The sequence below is a fragment of the Schistosoma mansoni genome (genome assembly GCF_000237925.1).
Source record: "Schistosoma mansoni, WGS project CABG00000000 data, supercontig 0178, strain Puerto Rico, whole genome shotgun sequence".
Classification (NCBI taxonomy): domain Eukaryota; kingdom Metazoa; phylum Platyhelminthes; class Trematoda; order Strigeidida; family Schistosomatidae; genus Schistosoma; species Schistosoma mansoni.
Window position 1 is genome coordinate 144,404 of NW_017386062.1, and position 20,653 is coordinate 165,056.

At 31.8% G+C, this 20,653-nt stretch overlaps 1 protein-coding gene and 1 non-coding gene across 2 annotated transcripts in view; both read right to left on the reverse strand.

Moving 5' to 3' along the window:
- The window catches only part of Smp_098300 (hypothetical protein), a 29,774-nt gene extending 20,529 nt beyond the window's left edge, over positions 1-9,245 (reverse strand). Inside the window, exon 1 of the mRNA XM_018795586.1 lies at positions 8,928-9,245. Coding sequence (XP_018646948.1) covers positions 8,928-9,191 — 264 coding nt within the window. The 5' untranslated portion in view covers positions 9,192-9,245. The remainder of the gene's footprint in view (positions 1-8,927) is intronic.
- Positions 9,246-13,145: 3,900 nt separating this feature from the next.
- Smp_tRNA_01169_Gln_TTG.1.1 lies at positions 13,146-13,212 on the reverse strand. The gene has a single exon. It is a non-coding gene (tRNA).
- Positions 13,213-20,653: the final 7,441 nt, after the last annotated feature.

Consider the following 20,653-nt stretch of genomic DNA (forward strand, 5'->3'; position numbering starts at 1 on the left):
CAGGGGTTTGAATAGATCCTAAATCAGTTAGCACGATACATAAAAGCTTTAAATTTATTGATACTGATATAAAAATGATTTTATTGTCACTAATAAAGTACAACTTATTCTACCTGGTAAAATATAATGTACAACTATGCCGATTGATTTAGAGGCCCGCCATACTTTTATATATTTAACCTAAAGATTTAACACATGCATTTCATTATTAAAAAAAGAATCCCAATATGCATGATATGTAAACGTTAATGTCTTTTAAATTCACTTAGTATTGTTTGTTTGAATCTTCTCATTCATGTTTAGGACTGCAACTGGTCAGTCTCTTATTGGCATATGTAAATACTGTGAGTATTGCCTCGATATAGCCTTAATTCACAAGCATTATAAACAAAGATGGATAATGGTTAGCAGTGGAATCCAGGAAGCGCGTGAATTAAGGCAATATCGAGGCAATACGCACAGTATGCACATATGCCAATTAGAGACTGACCAGTTCCAGTCCTAAACATCAATACGAAGACTCAAACAAACAATACCAAGTGAATTTAAACTTCACCTCATCACACAAGCAAGTGGCTGTCAGGACTCAGTGGCCGAGTGGATAACGTGATGGCGTTTGAAGCGAAAGCTACTGGGTTGGAGTCCCAGAATGAACATCAACTTTGAGATGCAGGTAGATCCAGCTGACTAGTCCCAAATAGGACGAGAAGCATGTCAAACTGGATTCCACTGCTAGCCATTATCCATCTTTGCTTGTTAATGTGTTTTATTTATTCAGGTTCTCAAACAATACATTCAAAGTATATACATTCCTATCATGTTCACAATTATATAACTAATGAAGCACGAGTTTCCCGATTTATACATTTCATTTAATATCATGATAATGATCATCATCAACTTTGAATGGCATGGGGAATCAAATCTATAAGCTTTTTTTTTTAGTTCTTTTGACAAATTTAGTCAAACAATTTGAATAAACTGACAGTAGATGAATACGCTGAAATTTGGAATATTCAAAGTGATGTGATTTACAATACATCACATTTGTATTTGTATTTCTGCTCTTCAATTCATTTCTGTCTAATTTACTTATTATTTTCCTATATCAATCGAACAATTACTTTACGTAGGTTGTAATGGAGTTTTAACTGTTTAATTAGTTTTATGCAGAAGTAATTCATAATGGGAACAACACAACTGATCTAAATCTATGCTAAGAGATGTCAACTTTCATAGTTCATTTCAACTTTTTTAAATGGTTAGACATATGGAGTGATTTGAGACTAAATTCAACACAATAGCTCAGTGTCATATCTAAACATTTTATTCGTGTATATCTGGAGTTAAGTATCGTTTCTAGTTTTTTGATACTTCCTTGAACTTGAGCTTCCATTACAAAAGATATTATTATTTCTTCACCATTTATTTCATTTCATCGTATCATTGATTAAAGGGAGATAACTTAGAATGATTCACATTTGTTCCAGGGTAAACTCTTTACTGATGATCGAATGAGGTGATTTATATCAGTAAAACAAATAGATGTGTTAATCATTGTAATTCTGATTAATTTTGTCATCATCTCAACAAATTATCTTTCAAGTACGGCTAAGTAAGATGCTCTTCATCAAAATTCAACTAATTAGCACTATTGATGTGAATTGGAGAAGATACTACTAAATCGGTATAATTTGACACTTTTAAATCAGTGTAACACTTAGTTGATATTGAAACACTTGCTTATTCCAATGTTGAAGAAATGGGTTTATTTCCTATGATTATACAGAAGAGAATCAAACAGTATAATTTTAAAATAGAGAATAAAAAAATGTCACTGTTGGAATCTTGAATACGGATTAGTAATCTTCAATTCATTTCAATACTAGGATAAAATATAAACTTCCACACTATATCTTTCTTCTTTCACTACCTATCATATTTTCACTTAACACTGTGTACTTATATGACCTTGACTAGTCTTCATAAAGTTATCAATATTATAAAAACCTAATAGTTCAATTCATGGGTCGATTAGGACTAGATCGCCATGGAAAACCCGGAAGCACTGGATGGCTATTTCGTCCTAGTATAGGACTCAGAAATGCGCATCCACAATCCTGCTCACGGGATTCAAACCTAAGACCTTCGATCTTGCGTGCGAACACTTAACCTCTAGACCACTGAGCTTGCATTCAACACTGTTAATAGTTAACTTCAACCAATCCATAAAATTGAGCCACTGCCCACCATTGTCTTTAGTGAGTAACTGTCTCACAACAGACACGGTTCAACTCTACTGATCATGTCTTCTCACTAGGATGAACTCATGAATTTAACTATTAAATTACTACAATCTCCACAGAACCCCCTTTTCTGATAAAGATTATAAACATAAATTATTAAGATATATTATAGTTGAAGGGGGAAAATTATATCTACATAACCAGTATTAATGGGATTATTTCTTAGAGTAAGTTACCATCTATTAAGATGGTATAAATAATTTTCCCTACTTAAATATACTATTTAAAGTAACTGACTATAAATTTTTATTTTGTCTAAATATACATTATATGATTTATTTTATCCCCGAAAACATAAATAAAAATAAAAGGGTATTTGACTGAAAAGTCTTTCCCTCTAATAATAATAATGATGATGATAATGGTGATGATTTTACTATGTTTTAATTTTATTTTTTTAAGGCTCTCTAAGTCGACCACCAGTGTAATATTTCCGTTAGTTGAAAGATTTATGATGTTTCAATGATTTTGTTCTTCAATGGATCTACTTTGTTGTTGTTGGTGGTGTTGTTGTTGCTTGAACTGTAAAATAAGTAACATAAAAATCCCAGTAAACACAAAAAAATTTATCATAGTTGACCTAGTTAGTTAGCTAGTTAGTTTTGATGATAAATGTTTATTACACTTTATAAGTGAAAGTATAAAACTACACATATAGGTATATATCCATATTATACTTCATTGTTATTTATTGATGCCTATAAAACTGTCATGTTTGTTTTATGTAAAAAGGAAAATGGTTAATTATTGCGGCTAAGGGAAGTTATGCTTATGTGAAAAGGATAATAATAATAGTAGTGTACTATATATTGAAGATTGAAAGTATTTTGAAAGTACCAGACTTGTTACGTGTTAACATTAACACTTGGGGTTGGTAAAAAATCAATGTTAGTGGAGATCATGAATCAATTGAAGCTAGACCACCATGGAAAATGTGGAAGCACCGGACGGCTGTTTCGTCCTATTGTGACTCCTCAGCTTAGTGGTCTAGTGGTTAAGCTCTCGCGCGTGAAACTGAAAGGTTCTGGGTTCGAATTCCGTGAGACGGGGTCATGAATGAACACTGCTGAGGAGTCCCGTACTAGAACGAAACAGATGTCCAGTACTTCCAGGTTTTCCATAAATATATCTAATTAAACGAATGATTCTATGTTATTGTGATTGATTTTGAGTCATACCTCATGATGTCTCAAAATATTGGTAGTGACAGTTCAACACATTTTAACCAAGTAGTCTGAATCAGTCATGATTGTTCAGTTTATTAGTCAGAATCTCCATTTACTGATGATCTGTCTCGGTTTGGAAACCCATAACGTTTTTTCATTCTATTCCTATACCGACGAATTTCAGGGAGTGATGGTGAATAGTTCTTGGGCATATGTAATGCCTGTTTTGGACACTCAAGTCAATGAATATTCACCACTTCATCAGTCAGTTTTCCAATTATACTTAGTACTTTAGGTCTAACTTTAGCAGTGCTTACTCAACGATCTCAACACAAACGAGCAATACTTCCAAGACCTCTATAATCAATTTTTAGTGACTTATTTACAAAGCCACTTTATATAAATTGGAATAAAGTGAACCACTGAGAAGTGAACTCATTCTCCACTTATCACACATTTATCACACTTAAGACATGGCTAACTCAAGTTGTCAAACACAAACCGACATTTCTGAATCTATTCCATGACTTCATCAGATACTAACCTATCAATGTTAATAAGAGTTCCTATATTAATCAATCGATCGTCACTATAGAAACACAAACTAATATTTTAAATGAATACATTGAAATCAGTAAAATATCCATTAAAAAATTGTATTAGTTAAACATAAAATATTCGATGAAGAAATTAAGTGTTTATTTGTCTCAAAATAAAAACAATCTTTCAAAAATCTTAGTTTCTCCTCCCCCTCCAACAACAACAACAACAAAAAACGTAAACATGAAGAAGAAAGAATAAACAACAAACCATGAATATTGAAAATGATATCAAAGATGATGATGATGACGACGTTCCTTGAATGTTATGAAAATTAGATGGAAAGCAGTGTATACATGATTGACATTTACTAAACTCATAAACTACTTATTTACTATTAAATCATTTACTTACAATACATTAATGAGTAATTAATGTATTTATTTGTAAACTAATCTATTAATAAGTAAACAATATGGGTTTTTTTATTTTTCGGTCTATAATAAACTGTGATAATTTCAATGTTTACAATTATTATCAATAATGCATTGTGTTAGTGAACACACACACATACAAAAAAAACAATCATTTTTGTTTTTAGGAGGGGGTTTTGTGGGGATTTTAGTAATTTTATATAGTTGAGAACATGAGTCAATTGAAGCTAGACCACCATGGAAAACCTGGAAGTACTGGAAGGCCGTTTCGTCCTATTGTGGGACTCCTCAGCAGTGTGCATCCACGATCCCGCTTCAATTGATTCATGATTTCAATTATAAAATAACTGAAATCTCCACAAACCCCCTTTCTGATAATGATCATATGCTGATTAGTGACTGGCTCCATAAGGTATTTCCTGGAGTTCTAGTGAGAAGCAGTAACCAGTGGAGTTCAACCAGGTCAGTTGGGAGACATTGGTGAATGGTTGCTCAATCATTTTTGTTTGTTACATAAACTACTATTTTTAGTCATCAATGATGAGAATATCATTAAAAATTTATATGTTCGACAATAGTTTAATATAAAATACATACAATTCATTCGAACAGATTGTAATCAGTTATAAATAAGTGTGTACACTAGATTTAACCACATTTTATATGATATCTGTCTTTACATGGTTCATGATTATAATGCGAAAGATGCATGTATGAATATGAATCTAAATATAAACCAGATAGGATCAATATGGGGTTTATGGAGGTTGTAATGATTTTAATAGTTGAATTCATGAATCGATCCCGCAAAATCATAGATCGATTAAAGTTAGATAATAACACCATTGGGTGCTGGTTGAGTGGTGTAGAGGTTAAGCGTTCGTGAGCGAGACCGAAGGTCCTGGGTTCCAGTTCTCTTAGCAGGATCGTAGATTAATATAGTTGAGGAGTCCCGTGCTAGGGAGAGATGGCTGTTCAATGCTTCCAGGTTTTTAATGGTGGCCTATCTTTAATTGACTCATGAATTCAACTATAATAAACCAGATAGACTTTTCTCAACTATTCTCCTTGATTTTTTGTTTAAAAAAGTTCACTGATTAATAATCATTACAATGAATTATAAAAGTTCTAAGCTTTGATTAACTTATTCATTAGGTACTTGGGTGTGAGGTTAGCGATACTATTCGGTTACCCAAAACAAAGCACGTGAAATAATAAAACTGACTATTATATATGTATACCAGTATGGGGATTTGTGGAGATTGTGGTTTTTTCACAGCTGAGTTTCCGAGTCATTCTAAGCTAGATCACCATTGAAAGCCTGTAAGCACTGGATGGCCGTTTCGTCCTAATTTGGGGCTCAGAGGAGCGCACCCACGATCCCGCACGTGGGACTCGAATCCAGGACCTTTGGTTTCACGCATGAACGTTTAACCTTCAAGTCTCACATGCGAGGTCGTGGTTTCGCTTCACTGAGGAGTCCCATACTATGTCGAAACGGCAGTGTAATGTTTCTAGGTTTTCAGCTGTGGTCTAGCTTAGATCAACTCATGAATTTAACCGCGAAAATAATAGATATACTCCTATCAATAAATGTAACATATATAAAGAGAAGTTGAGATTTTATTGAATATCACTAGGTAATAATGAAGAATACAGCTGGAAAATTTAGTTACATAATCTTGTATACAATTACATCACAGCATATTTTTTATCTTAAATGTAAGGTGTATACGAATTACATATTTCATATATTTGATTAGTTTACTGTTATAATTAAGATTTTGTTCTAGAATACAACTTTCATTTTTCTATTCAACACAAAGATCATATTCCTTTTTTTTATCTTTCTTCCAGCCATAGAAACATGGTGATGCCTAGTAGGCCCTTCTGGAGAAGAGTGCTAAATCGAAGCACGGTACAACTACTGGGGCGAGATAGATGTTTTCGCACTGCTTACGCAGAACCATTACATAACACTCACATTCGGTTCTTTTTTCTTTTTTATAACATTTCCCTATAATATAGATTTTCTCATCTATCTAAAGTAATCTCTAATTTATTACTGATAATAGAATAGTTAGAATGAAAATATGTCTAATCTACTACCTAGAAACATCTTATGAAGAATGGTATAGTTCTTTTATAACATTAATAACTATACTAGTTTTGTAGGTATCATTACCAAGGTTTGATGTGATAATTTCAATTAAATTCTCTGAAGAAGTGGCTTACACTAAGTCACGAAACGCTAGAAAATCTAATTTTTCTACTCATTGGGATATTACAAATATATTATTTATTTAAACCAGTTTTGTTTATATCATTCATAAAATAGACAAATTATGTAAAACTTATTAGCTTGGGATCTGTGATTAATGGATATTAGATGGTGGTAAAAAATGACCTTCAAATCCTATGCTAAATCATTTAAATATATGTCGGTGTAGGATTGTTGAATTTTATTGAGATCATGAATCAAAGTTGAAAACGTTTGAAAATCTGGAAGCACTAAACGTCCGTTTCGTTCTAGTATGGGACTCTTCAGAAGTACATATCCATAACCCCTCACACGACGACTGAACCCGATACATTCAGTCTCGTACCTGAATGCTTAAGCTCTAGACCAATAAACTAACAACTAGTACATATACAATAATAACGACATAAAGACTAGTGACATGTTTAGAAACTGATTATTCAAAGTTTTACCAAAAATTGAAGTGCTAGAACATAGCTAATTGATGAGATTGTGATAGAATAGTATTATATTGTGATATGGAAACCACTGTTTTCAGATTCGATGATAGAACAGACATATGTCTGGAGTTCTTCTGTCTTCTTAGTTTTTTTTTGTTTCACGATGCCAGGCCCGTTGTTTTTTGACACAATGTAGATTTATTGATCGAATGTTTCTTGTTGTACAAATGATACGGCTATTATTTCACTTTTATGATATCAATTTATGGACAGTAAAAATCCTTGTAAAAGAATATCTAAGAATGGGGTTGCTTAATATCATAATGAATCTAATAAATAAAGTGATTTGTGTCACAGTGTTGTATTGGAAGAAAGTCTGTATACCTGTTTTCACCGATATTATTTCATACAAATTAGCTCATAGCTTCCGTGAGTGTGCCAATTAAACACTTTCAAGCAAGTGACTAACGCCTAAGGTCAGTAATTCTCTTAGATAGGATGATTGGAAGTAGAAATATGACATATTACAGCAGTGTAAAACATTTTGAAATTCGTAGTCTTGAATAAGAGTGAATACTATGTGTCGGGTATAACAAATTTAAAACTTTGACTTTAAAAAGTAAAAGTTATCTTTCTCTATTTTTGTAGGACTGAGGTATCATTAGAAATGTCAAGTTTTATGCAAGTTAAGTAAGATTATTGGTTACTCAAAGAAACCGGATAATAATGATAAGTCTGTTTATTTAGACCGTTATTCATAAACTGAACAAGAACTTTGATTGACAATGAACATCCTAAACACTTTCGAAAAAATCTACTGATTTAAGAAATGAATATCATTTTAAAAGGTTATCATATGATAAGATCATCTTACTAGTTTACAAATCAATGAGAGATCGGTTGATAAACATTTACAGTGATTACTGATGTAAGTAATAGATGAAGTCATAATTTGTTTTTTTTTTTACAAATGCTACATTCTGTCAACAAAGTCGCTTTTTACTATAAAACCAGTAAATAAATAATGGTAAATGTATCCATTTTACAATGTTCTGAATAGTTGATAACCGATAACATCAATAAAAAATAATTCATAGCGGAATATGGCATTAACGATGTGAGTGTGTGTGTGGGGGGGAGGTGAAACTTCCATTATGTTGTTAGCGTACAATATCAGCAGTAAAGTAGGTAAGATGATTTTCATTATGGATTTAAATTTCATCTGAAGTACTATTTGCATGAACGTTGTAAGATTTATTTTTATCATTCATGAAAATTGTATCCATAAGGTTTCATCTCTTGTAAGGGAGGACGAGAAACAGAGGTCTGGAGCTGAAGCCGGATTAGAGTATAGTGAGAGATCCCCTAAAGTAGTTGCCAAATCGTGATTCCAGACCAATGGTATTTGCCAAATTCAAAACTCTGTGAGAACAAATGGTGTATGTACCAATATTTGTTAATCAGATACCAACAAATGGCATCCCTTGAAATTATTCTATTGAGTTGCGGAATCGAACTCTGGGTTGAGAGTGTTAGCAGTCGATCTTTGAAGAAACCACTTACTTCGCCTAAACGCCTGGATAGTATCACGGTGCAAACAAATTTTTAAGTAGCATATCATATGTTTAGTGCTCAGCTGTACTAAATTACATGAGTTAAACAGAAATTGATTATTTTGATTCTCAAATATCGTATGATTATAATTAACAGTTTCACTTAATCGTGTTATGATGATTAATTCTAAAATATATATTGAACATATTAAAAATTATCAAACTTACTTTTGTCATTAGTTGTGGATCATTGAAATCCGGATTAAGATATGTATTAGTTGGATCATCACATAATTCTGACATACCAGAAATAGATGATACATGACCATCGGTTGAAGATAAACGAGGTGAACTTTGTCTTGATTTACATTGTTGTGAATCCGATATTTTGATAGAAGTTCCCTGTGATGAATTAAGTAAATGTTTTCTCATTTCATTCGTTGTTGATGGTGATTGAATTGGACTGTCGAGTCTTGGATGACGTATTCGCATAACTTAAATCAAAAGTTTCCTTTTTTAAAATATAATCCGTATAAAGTTAATATCTCTGTTATTAAAATATAGATTGTTATCTTTAAGAACGTGATATATAGCCAGTTGTTGTTTTAAAGACTCAAATTTTTTCTCAATGTACCTTAAATATTCATTATTTAACATATAAGCCAATATTAACCAATAACAGGTTGACTATGTTATTAATCATATTTTACTGCATTCTAATTGGATAATAATATGAACCAATCAAATTGAAGTACTTGAAGATCATATGAATCAGATGTGTATTAGTTTATTAGCCATATGAACTTATTATTCTATTTCAGATTTAAACAATGAGTTAAGATAAATGGGTTAAATTTAAAATTTTATTATTATTTTTTGATTTTCTATAAAAAGTACAGAAATCGGTATCCATTTTCAAATAGAATTAATTAATATGTTGTAATTTGTCAAGTAAATAAAACTACTCTATAAGAGAACCATGACAATGTCAATTACACAATAGTTTGAAATACTCCTTACGGAAGCACTCAAACCCTACCCCCAATGCTTTAAGTAATCAAATATTGTATGTATAAGAAATTTAGATGTTAACTAAAGATAAGTGATTGAGTTTTCAAAAATATTGTACAACTGAAAATAAGTATATAAGTTGTCAGATGTCATAATATTTGAGCAAGTTAACCTTTTCTAAAACCTATCTTAAACAATCGCTTGTCATGATTACAGATATAGGTTCGGTAACCCCACCTAGTGAAAAAGGACTTTATTATAAAATCAGAAACCAGAGAAATCTAGTTAAACTCTGATTTGAGAGTTAAATAATAATTATGTAGAAGAGCTTTGATATTTCATGGTGGAAGCTAAGAGTTTTGTGAAACCACTAGGAGAGACGCTCATGATGACAACAGAAGATAGTGAGTAAAAAATCTCTTTCTCATGAACACATTTTAATACGATCCTTCAAGGTAGAGTTTATGGGTAACCTGATTTTATTTTAATTTATTTAATGATGGCTATTAATCCTAGAAAACTCTGTGTTTTCACTTAGTATAAATTAGTGGTGTCCGAGATTACTTTTCTGGTTTTTAATTTAACGTTTATTTAAATTTTTCAAAATGAGTGCGAATTTACACTGTACTCACCAGAAATTCATTGTATTCAATATGTGTACAAATCTATCGCTGCTAATTATTTTAAGGTACATGTTTCTTTAGGGTGAATTATGCGGTATAAGTTGTCTCTACTAAGCTATTTATATTCCTTATATACTACAAATATTAGTTTGAACCAGCTATCATGTAACAATTTACCACGTTTGTTTTGAGAAGCCATGAATAATTATTTTCAAGTGTAAGTATTACATGTCAGGTTTACTTAATTGTTTATCAATATACCACAAACAAACAGATAGAAGGCGGGATAAGTGGAGATGAGACATATCGATTGCTAAGAAGATACCAACAGAAGAAACAGGAAGGTGTTTGTACAATAGCGTGCGTTGATTTAAGTTGGACTTGTATATCATCAGATCTTGACTGAGTGGTTTAGAAGTTAATTAGTCACGAGCGAAACTGAGAGTCATGGGTTTAATTCCCCACGTAAGTTCGTGAATGCTTACTGCTGGGAATTCCCATACTAGAATAAGAAGACTGCCCAGTGCTTACAAACTTTTAATGGTTGTCTAACTTATATCGGTTCGTAGGGATATCGGTACATCATATTAAGTTCCACAGAATAAATTAATAGCATAATCAAGGAATTTCGAGTGAACAAAAAATAAAATTAGTAGATAGAAAAAATGGACGTAAGAAAGAATACTCAATCTTTAGGAATGATAAATTTCAGGAGATTTGCATGATTTTAATCTAGGACTTGATTCAACAAACATTTCATGCTGAATTAATAGCAAAGTATATAGACAATGAAGTTAAGATGACATTTGGCTGAAAGCCAGCATATATAAACTTTCCAAATTCAGTTGACTAAAAATCTAGCGTGACTATTAATCAGTATCCGGTGTTCTCTAACAAGAATTTACTGTGTCTACTAAGAAGAAAATATAGGCTGATAAACTGCTGACTAATACCCAAGCCCTGTCATGTATTTTGTAAGACCTCAAAATTTCGGTTTGGAATTTTATACTAGTAATAAGTTTAACAATACCTAAAACAACCATTCAGTGATACCTCAATAAATTTTACTTTCATATGTTACCTATATTCAAAATAAAAAGACTTTCAGTTGATAATCCTAAATCTTACTGAAATATAATCAAAAAGATCAAATTTTATACTATCTAAAACCTAGATGAAAAAAGAAATTAGTTATGATAATGAATGCATACCAATATCAACGATTATTTGTATATAAAACATTATTTCAAAGCTATAAATTACACTGTTTAGTCTATACAAAATATTATAGTAGTCAAGGAAAAGAAATCAATAATTACAACACCGTCTTTAGCAGTCGGCTTTAAACTAGAGATATCACCTATCTATTTGAGAACTAGTTGAACATTGAAAGTTAATAATTCATTATTGCGATTATCATTCATCATTACGCCATGAAATAGAAGCAGATATGAAATGGATGAATAACAACTGGAAAGAACTGGAAAGGATTGCCCAGAACAGAGGTGGATAGAGAATACTAGTAGGCGGCCTATGCTCCTCCACGAGGGGTAACAGGCAAAAGGAATGAAGATATGGGGAAAAAACAAAACAAGCTGAAGGAAATATTATTTTTTCTTGTTTTAATCATTGAAGGTATAAAAATTTATGATTCATACATTATTGAACTTTTCAGTATTAATTTTCATCAGATTAAGAAAAAAAAATTTATCTCTTTCAGTCTCTCTGTATCTATTCCTCTCTCTCTCTCTTGCTGTCTCTTTCTCACTTACTTTATTCCTAGTCTCTCATTCCAATATGTCTTATGCTACTCATGTTTTTTATTCATTCTGTTGATTCCTATGCTCTGCATATCATATACTCATGAAATAACAACATATAGATGTATGTTACATTGTTTGTTGTGTTGCAGATTATGATATACCTATGCATGGTGTATACTATTTTTTTTGTTATGTTAGTAATGTATAAACATTGAAAAACTGAAGTCCACATATCATTTTATGACAGACTGACAGTTTTTCTTTTGATCTAAGAGATGAATTTCTAAAAAAAAAAAACGCCACGTTTCACATTTTATTTACTATGACTTGTAATGTTCTTTATTCTATCTAAAATGTCTATTGAGACAGTTTTGACAGTTTGGTTAATAGAAAAATTAAAAAGATGTACGTTAGTGTGTTTAATGCCATATGGTATGTGTATGTGTGTTATGTGTGTGTGTGTGTATGTTTATCTTAAATTATATGTACAATCAACAGATTTCGGTCAAAACATGATTTAGAAACTAAGTTAGGATAATCAAACGTAAAACGTTATGCAAAGAGATATATATATATAGATTGTTGGAAATACTTCAGTATTCTTTCCCGTGAATGTGTATAATTATCAGATCTAAACTTCAAATGGTATTTGTCAGTACCTGTAAAAGATTCTAATAAAGATTTTTGAAACAAATTTACATTGAATATAGAATGATGATACCAGTTGTCATTTATTTGATTGAAGTATAAAAATTCGTATGTCAAAGTATAATTCGATAAGTAATATAGTTTGATGATAATATAACATTTAAGAAAAGATAGAATTCATCATTGATAGATAGAATGTGCGAACCGACGGCTTTCACATGTTTGTAAAATGTTAAAATAGAAGTTTTCTGTTATACTGGAATGTATTTAGATATGTGTTATATCTGTTAGAAGCAAATTTCTAAATAAAGATAGATAGTGGCTAACAGTGAATCCAGGGCGCGCGTTTCGTCCTATTTGGGACTCGTCAGCTGGATGTACCTGCATCTCACAGTTGATGTTCACTCTGGGACTCGAACCCAGTATCGTTGGCTTCAAATGCCATCACGTTATCCACTCAGCTACTGAGTCCTGATAGGACGAGTAAGACGAAACGCGCGTCCTGGATCACACTGCTAGCCACTATCCATCTTTGCTTACAATGCTTATGAAATAAGGCTATATGGAGGCAATACGCACAGTATTTACATATGCCAATAAGAGACTGATCAATCGCAGTCCTAAACATCAATTGGAAGATTCAAACAAGTAATACTAAGTGATTTCAAACTCCTCAATGTTTTATGTTTTAGTTAGTATAGGAGATTTGTGGAGATTGTAGAATTTTTTACGGTTTAAATCACTAACTATTCTTATCTAGGTTATCATTAAAACTTAGGAGTACTGAACGACCGTTTTGTTATGGTACGGTAATCCTCAAAACAGCTTATATATCGCCTTGTATGTTCTCACATAAGAACTCTTAAACTCTTAATACTTTTCAAGGTGATCTTGTAAAATGATATCAATGGTAATTTATAGTGAAAGAATACATAACTGAATGCATTTACTTAGTCGTTAAAAAAATTAAAATTAACACTAAGACTGTGTAGCCAATAGATACGAAGTTTGTGTTATTGGATCTTGTCAATAAGGTTTACCTGTGGTTCTAACGAAACTATATATAGTGTAGGACATGATGTCGTGGTATGAAAGAAAGCTGCAAATGGCTTGCTTCTGTTGGTCCTTCACGACTCCCTGGCTGGGGTCCAAAGGATGGTGCAACACAGTGACTAGAGACGTTATCAGATATGGCTCAGAATAGAAGCCAGTGGCGATCCTACTGTAACTTTCTTTTATTTTCTTCATAAAGAGTGGTTGTAACTTCCTTAACTGAAAGAGATCTCCTGATTGTACATTTCAGTTTCCCCCATTATTACTCTTTTATTTCATTTTTATTTTTTCTTTTATATATATACATATATATCTTCCCCTTTTCTCTTCCATTCTCATTGTTTTGTGTGGCTCATATATATCTGGTGCTCCTTTGTACCAATACTTATGTGTTTAAATAAATAAATAAAATAAATATATAGTTCCTATGGAATTTGTACATACTTGTGTCACTGATTGTCATACATGAAAATGTTATCAATAAGCCATTTTGATTACGATATACCTAAGATATTTAACTATCAGTCTATGTTGTCATGTTATCAGTACTGACTGAGTTAGGTCGATTTAACTTCAGTTTTTGCGCTAAATTTTCAATATTGCTCAATACTGTTAATAGAATAGATTCAACCCTCAGTAGGATCATGAATAAATAAAGTCTTTTTAAAAAAAAAAACAGGTTGGACTGAAAAACTTTTCTGTTTGATAAAAACGTCAAATAGAATCAGTTTCTTATGTCAGTAAACGGATACAAACAAAGAAGATACAGACAAAGAAACAATATATAAATGAAATTCAGTAGAATATTTGTATTACTATAGTTACAAATAAGGATGATATTATTCGATGTTATTGTACGACATCAAAACCCAACTAATACACACGCTGTTCAGTGGTTCAGTAATCTTTAATTTTATAGATGTCTAATAAATCACAAATTTATCCTCGAGGTAATATATACATTATTAAATTGAATCCAAACTGATTTTACGTTCAAAATTTTTATCAATTTAACTTTCTAAATCAATATTCAATAGTAAACTATTACTTATCATTGTCCATAAAAATATGTATGAGTCGTACGTGTTCTTTTTATCCGTGAAAGTGAATTATAAATAAATATATGTATATCAGTATAGGGTTCTGAAGGTTGTTAGGTTTTAATTGAGATCATGAATGGAACAATGATAGACAACCGTTGAAAACTTGGAAGTATTGGATGGCCGTTTCGTCCAAATATGAGACTCCCCATAAGTGCTCAACCACGATCCCGCACGTGGGATTCAAATTCAGGGCCTTCGATCTCGTTCATGAACGCTTAACATCTAGACCACTGGGTCGGTATCCAATAGTGTTGATGTCTAACGTTAACGAACTCACAATGTTGCACGACCGTCCTCCATTGTATTCAGTGAGTAACTGCTTCACACCAGACACGGTTGAACTCCACGATTTCTCTCTAGTATTCCAGTAAGTCCCTTTTAAAGCTAATCACTAGTGAGCACATGATAGTTATCAATATAGAGTTGTAGAGATTGTTACGTTTTTGACTAAGTTCATGAATGGACCAACGTTAGACTATCACAGAGTCGTGGATGAGCACTTATGAGGAGTCCCATTTTAGGACGAAACTGCCGTCCAATGCTTCCAGGTTTTGAATGGTAGTCTAACATTGAACCATTCATGATCTCAATCAAAATTAATTAATTAATCTGCACACCCCTATACTGATATTTATATATGCGAAAAATGAATACCTGGTAGACAATGTCACTTTCAACCAATCTAAGAATCTAAACTAACATCAAAGTTAAATGACGGTGAATATCTGTATCTATATATACTAAAAGTACACATACATACATACAAACATAAATCAAAAACGACTATAATTTTGAAGATGAAAAATTCAACTTAGAAACATGTATATAGTTTGTTTTGATGATTTTTTTTCAAATTGACTTCAATAAATCTATTTATCAATGTCAATATGACGATGATGATGATGATGGTGATTATAAATTTATTATTTGTGGTAATTGAATGATTATTTGTTTGTTTGTTTGTTCTTTTTTTTCACCAAACCATATACCATACATATTCTACATATAATCATATATTTGCTGAATAAATCAACTGGTTAAACACAATTAATCATTATATATAAGTATATATATGTACATTTTATCATACACTTTCGGAAGTTTCACTGTCCTTATTGTTATATCCTTTTCAAAACAGTTTTTGTACTGTTGGCATATATATACTACTTATATTTATTACTATCTATGACTGTTTGTGTCCATGTACAAGAAACCGTAAGTACATGTTTGTATCAACACCAAAAGAAAATATTTTTTTTTTTCAAAAAGAATATTGTAATTAATCATATTTTTATATTATGGTTAAACAGACATTAAAAAAAAGGAAAAAAAATTAGGACAAATTATCTATGGTTTTGATATACTGTTTATATATATTTCTATTTAAGTAGTATAGAAGATATAATTTTTTTTCTAGAATAGTAATAATTAATTAATTAATTTACTTTTGGATTAATCATGTTCCTACGTGCTTGTTGTTGTTGTAATGAATAGTCAATTAAAGGTAAACTAAACTAAACACTGATTAATAGATGAGTGAGTCTGTTTTCTTTATAAAAGATAATATTTTATTAAGATTAGTCAACTGGACTCAGTGGTTGAGTGGATAACGTGATGGCGTTTGAAGCTAAAGGTACCGGGTTCGAGTCCCAGAGTGAATATCAACTCTGAGATGCAGGTACATCCAGCTGATGAGTCCCAAATAGGACGAAACGCGCGCCCTGGATTTCACTGCTAGCCACTATCCATTTTTGCTTACCATGCTTGTGAATTTAGGCTATATCGAGGCAACACGCACAGTATGCACATATGCCAATAAGAGACTGACCAGTTGCAGTCCTAAGTGATCAATGGGAAGATTCAAACAAACAATACTAAGTGAGATTATTTAACAGTTTAAAATGTATGTACATGAAGTTCAATAAAAGGGGTTTCTATTCAATGTAATTACTAACAAGTTGTACAATTGTATGTATATATGACAACTAGTTGCATGAAGACAATATGAACAAGAGATAAATATGATGATGCAATCGAAAGATTACGCAATATGAATAATAACAGTGTAATTATGAAGTTAGCAACGAATTATATTATGAATTCGGTAAGATGATCAAAGTATTCTCGTTGCAATAATTGACGGTAATTAAAGATAACTAAAGGGAATAATAGGTGTTAAATTAAATGAAGTGATATCAGAAACAATTATCGATAAAATGATGGGAATATGAGACATAATATATTGAAAAGAGGATTGCGAAAGGGAAAAAAATAATAATAGATTAAGCTCAAGTTAACGATAACGACAGAACGTACTTCTTTTGTACGTAATATTTTGGCTTGAACTAATGGATGGTAAGAACTTCTGTTATTTTAAGGAGTTGGATACGAAGAAATCTAGACAGATTTATGCAAATCGTATACACAACCTTAAAATCAACCTTTGAATCGGTAGGATGATAAGAGTCCATTGGATGTTCACGAATGGAACTTCTTCTCACTCTTATGAAATTTTCTATATGTATTTAATTCCTTCTAAATGCAAAGTGTTACTTCAGTACTATTAAGAGAGTTGACCACTTTACTTATTTTGGAAGTCTTGTCAGAGGAAATAGGCGGACAATCAAACTAAAACGTGACATCAACCTTAGAGGTCATTACCTATTAGGCCGAGCTATGTTTGTAAGCACAGATTAGCTGGTTAGTACTAAGCGTTTATCATGACCAATACTCAACGACGGTATGTGGCATGGCCCAGAATTGGTCACAATGACATAGATTCATTCAATTTTTGCCTTCTCTTAGATTTTTAGCTTTTAAAACTCACTTATAATTCCTTATTACATAAGTTGTTTTCTTTTTCTTCGGTATTTGTAATGTCTATTAACGCCTAATATTTACTATTACCACTGATGTTACTATTTATAGTAATTTAACATTTCCGATAAGTTTGGATTTTTTTGTCAATATAACATAAGAAATTGAACTGATGTATATATGTAACAAGTTCTATGTCGCTTATAACTAGATGATTAGTCACAAATACTTTTCATGATTATATCTCAAGGTTGGTCCCTAATGTCCAATATGCTGTAGCCTCCAATTCCACTTCAAAATAAATACCAATCTTATAGTCGATATCAAGAGTCAATTGAAGTTAGACCACCATGGAAAACCTGGAAGCAGTAGACGGCTATCTCGTCTTTAGAAGCTAGAGACTAACACCATTGGATACCGACAGGCTCAGTGGTCTAGTAGTTAAGCGCTCGCGCGCGTGACTGATAGGTCCTGGGTTCGAATCTCGTGAAGCGGGATCGTGGATGCGCACTGTTGAGGAGTCACACGATAGGATGAAACGGCCGTCCACTGCTTTCAGGTTTCTCATGGTGGTCTAGCTTCAATTAACTTATGATTTCATCTATAAAATTACTAAAACCTCCACAAAACCCCCCCTTCTGAAAATACCAATCTATAATAAAACTTGACTTATGAATTGAATTATTCTCTCAAAACAAAAGAAAACCTCTTTAAAAAAATTTCGTTACATCAACTAAGTTATACTAATTTCTTCAGTATTATTTATAATCGATTTCTTATATTAGTCAAACAATGAAGATTTTTCTTTCTTTTTTTTCAGTATAGAGTTTAGTTTCAAAGATCATGAACTGATCTAATTAATAAACAAAAAATCATTTAAAAGATTTATTGAATCTTGAATGAAAATAAATAAACAAAGAAATAAATAAATCAAATTTAAATAAATAACAGTATTTAAACAAAACATCAACAGAACACTAACACCATAAAAGATCAATCCAAACTAAAAAAAAAAAAATTAAAAAATTAAAAAAAACCAACCCCAAAAAAAATTTATTGATTTTCAAATAGTCATAAATCTATTTATTCATATTACTTATTTACTTACTTAGTTACGCCTGTTACCCCTCTTTGAGGACCAAAAACCGCATACTATTTATTCATATTACTTATTAATGTAAAAAACCAATAAATTTAGGTATTAAGTTTTGATTAAATGATGATTATTTTCTTTATAAAATCAGCGAGAAAAAAAATATATGTATATTCATGTAGGTAAAGTATGTATCGGTATATGAGAATAATTATTTATGTAAGTAGGTAAGTAGGTAAGTAGGTAGGTAGGTAGGTAGGTAGGTAGGTAGGTAAGTGTAAATGTTTATAATTTAAGTCGCAGGAACTAAAACAGAACATAAGCAATTAAATAGTTATATAGTGAACAATAAATAATCTTCGAAAATTATGGTTTAATTTAGAAATGATTAATTAGAAATTCATTTTAATAATTATCGGAATGGGTTTAATGGATATTGTAGTAATTTTAATAGTTAAGATCATGAGTCAATTGAAGCTAGAACACCATGGAAAACCTGGAAGCACTGGACGGCCATTTCGTCCTATTATGGGACTACTCAGCAGTGCAAATCCACGATCCCGCTTCAGTTCATTCATGATTTCAATTATAAAATTACTAAAATCTCCACAAAGCTTCATCTGACAATGATCATATGCTAACTAGTGACTGACGTCAAGATGTATTTCTCACTAAGTGAGAAGGAGTGACCATTGGAGTTCAACTGAGTCTGTTGTGAGATGTCAACTCACTGAAGACAATGGTGGATGTGTCGCTCAATTTCGCGGATCAGTTGAAGTTAGACATTAACACCCTAGGATGCCGACTCAGTGGTCTAGTGGTTAATCGCTCGCAAGTGAAACGGATATGTCCTGGGTTCGAATCTCGTGAGGTGAGGTCGTGGATGCATACTGCTGAGGAGTCTCTTAATAGGACGAAACGGCCGTCCAGTGCTTCCAGGTTTTCCATAGTGGTCTAGTTTCAATTGATTCATGATCTCAACTATTAAAATCATTTCAATAATTTGAAATTAATGCCTACAAATTATAATTAGTTGTACTGTAGTGATTGAATATTCAGGTAGGGAAAAACTAATTTAATGTTTAATATAAAACTATGGAATGTTTTTATAAAATATGAAAACTATACATTAAACACTTCATTTGCACATTTTTCATCAGTTGTCTCTTACAAACTTCATTATTATTTCATTCCTGATGTTATTACAATTACTCACTGTTTACATTGCCATGTTTGTTTAGTTCGGTTATCTCAACATTTTGCTCCCAGGTATTCTACTTCTCATCGGTGTTGCATACATAACAGTTCAGTGGTGCACTAGGGGTTACTGCTATTCCCAATCCCGGATAATAGAGGAAGGTTAGGTATGAGGTTATCAACCCCGTCATATAGAAAAGGACCTTGATAAAAATACGCTAAACAGAAAAAATACATTTCAACCACATAAACTCTACGCAGAGAATCGGATGCAGATATCAAAGGAATGAATAACATTCATCAGTAACTGGAGAGGGGATCCCAGAATACAGTTGGATGAAGATTGTTGAACTTTGTTCTGTGTTCCATTTGGGGTAGCAGGTGTAAGTATGCTACCGAATAAGCTGACCTTGGATATTCTGACTGAGAATGTGAAAATATGCTCAGCTATAAGTCAATTATTTTACGAGTGTATATACATATATACCTTTTTTTATAGACAGAAGTAGATCTAGACATGATTGTTTATGCAACTAGTAATTTCATTTTTGTGATGATTGACTTAATCACATCACGCAAATGAAACTAAACTTATTTCATTCTAATTATTAAGTCACGTGGAAATGGATCATTTAGAGTATTGAAA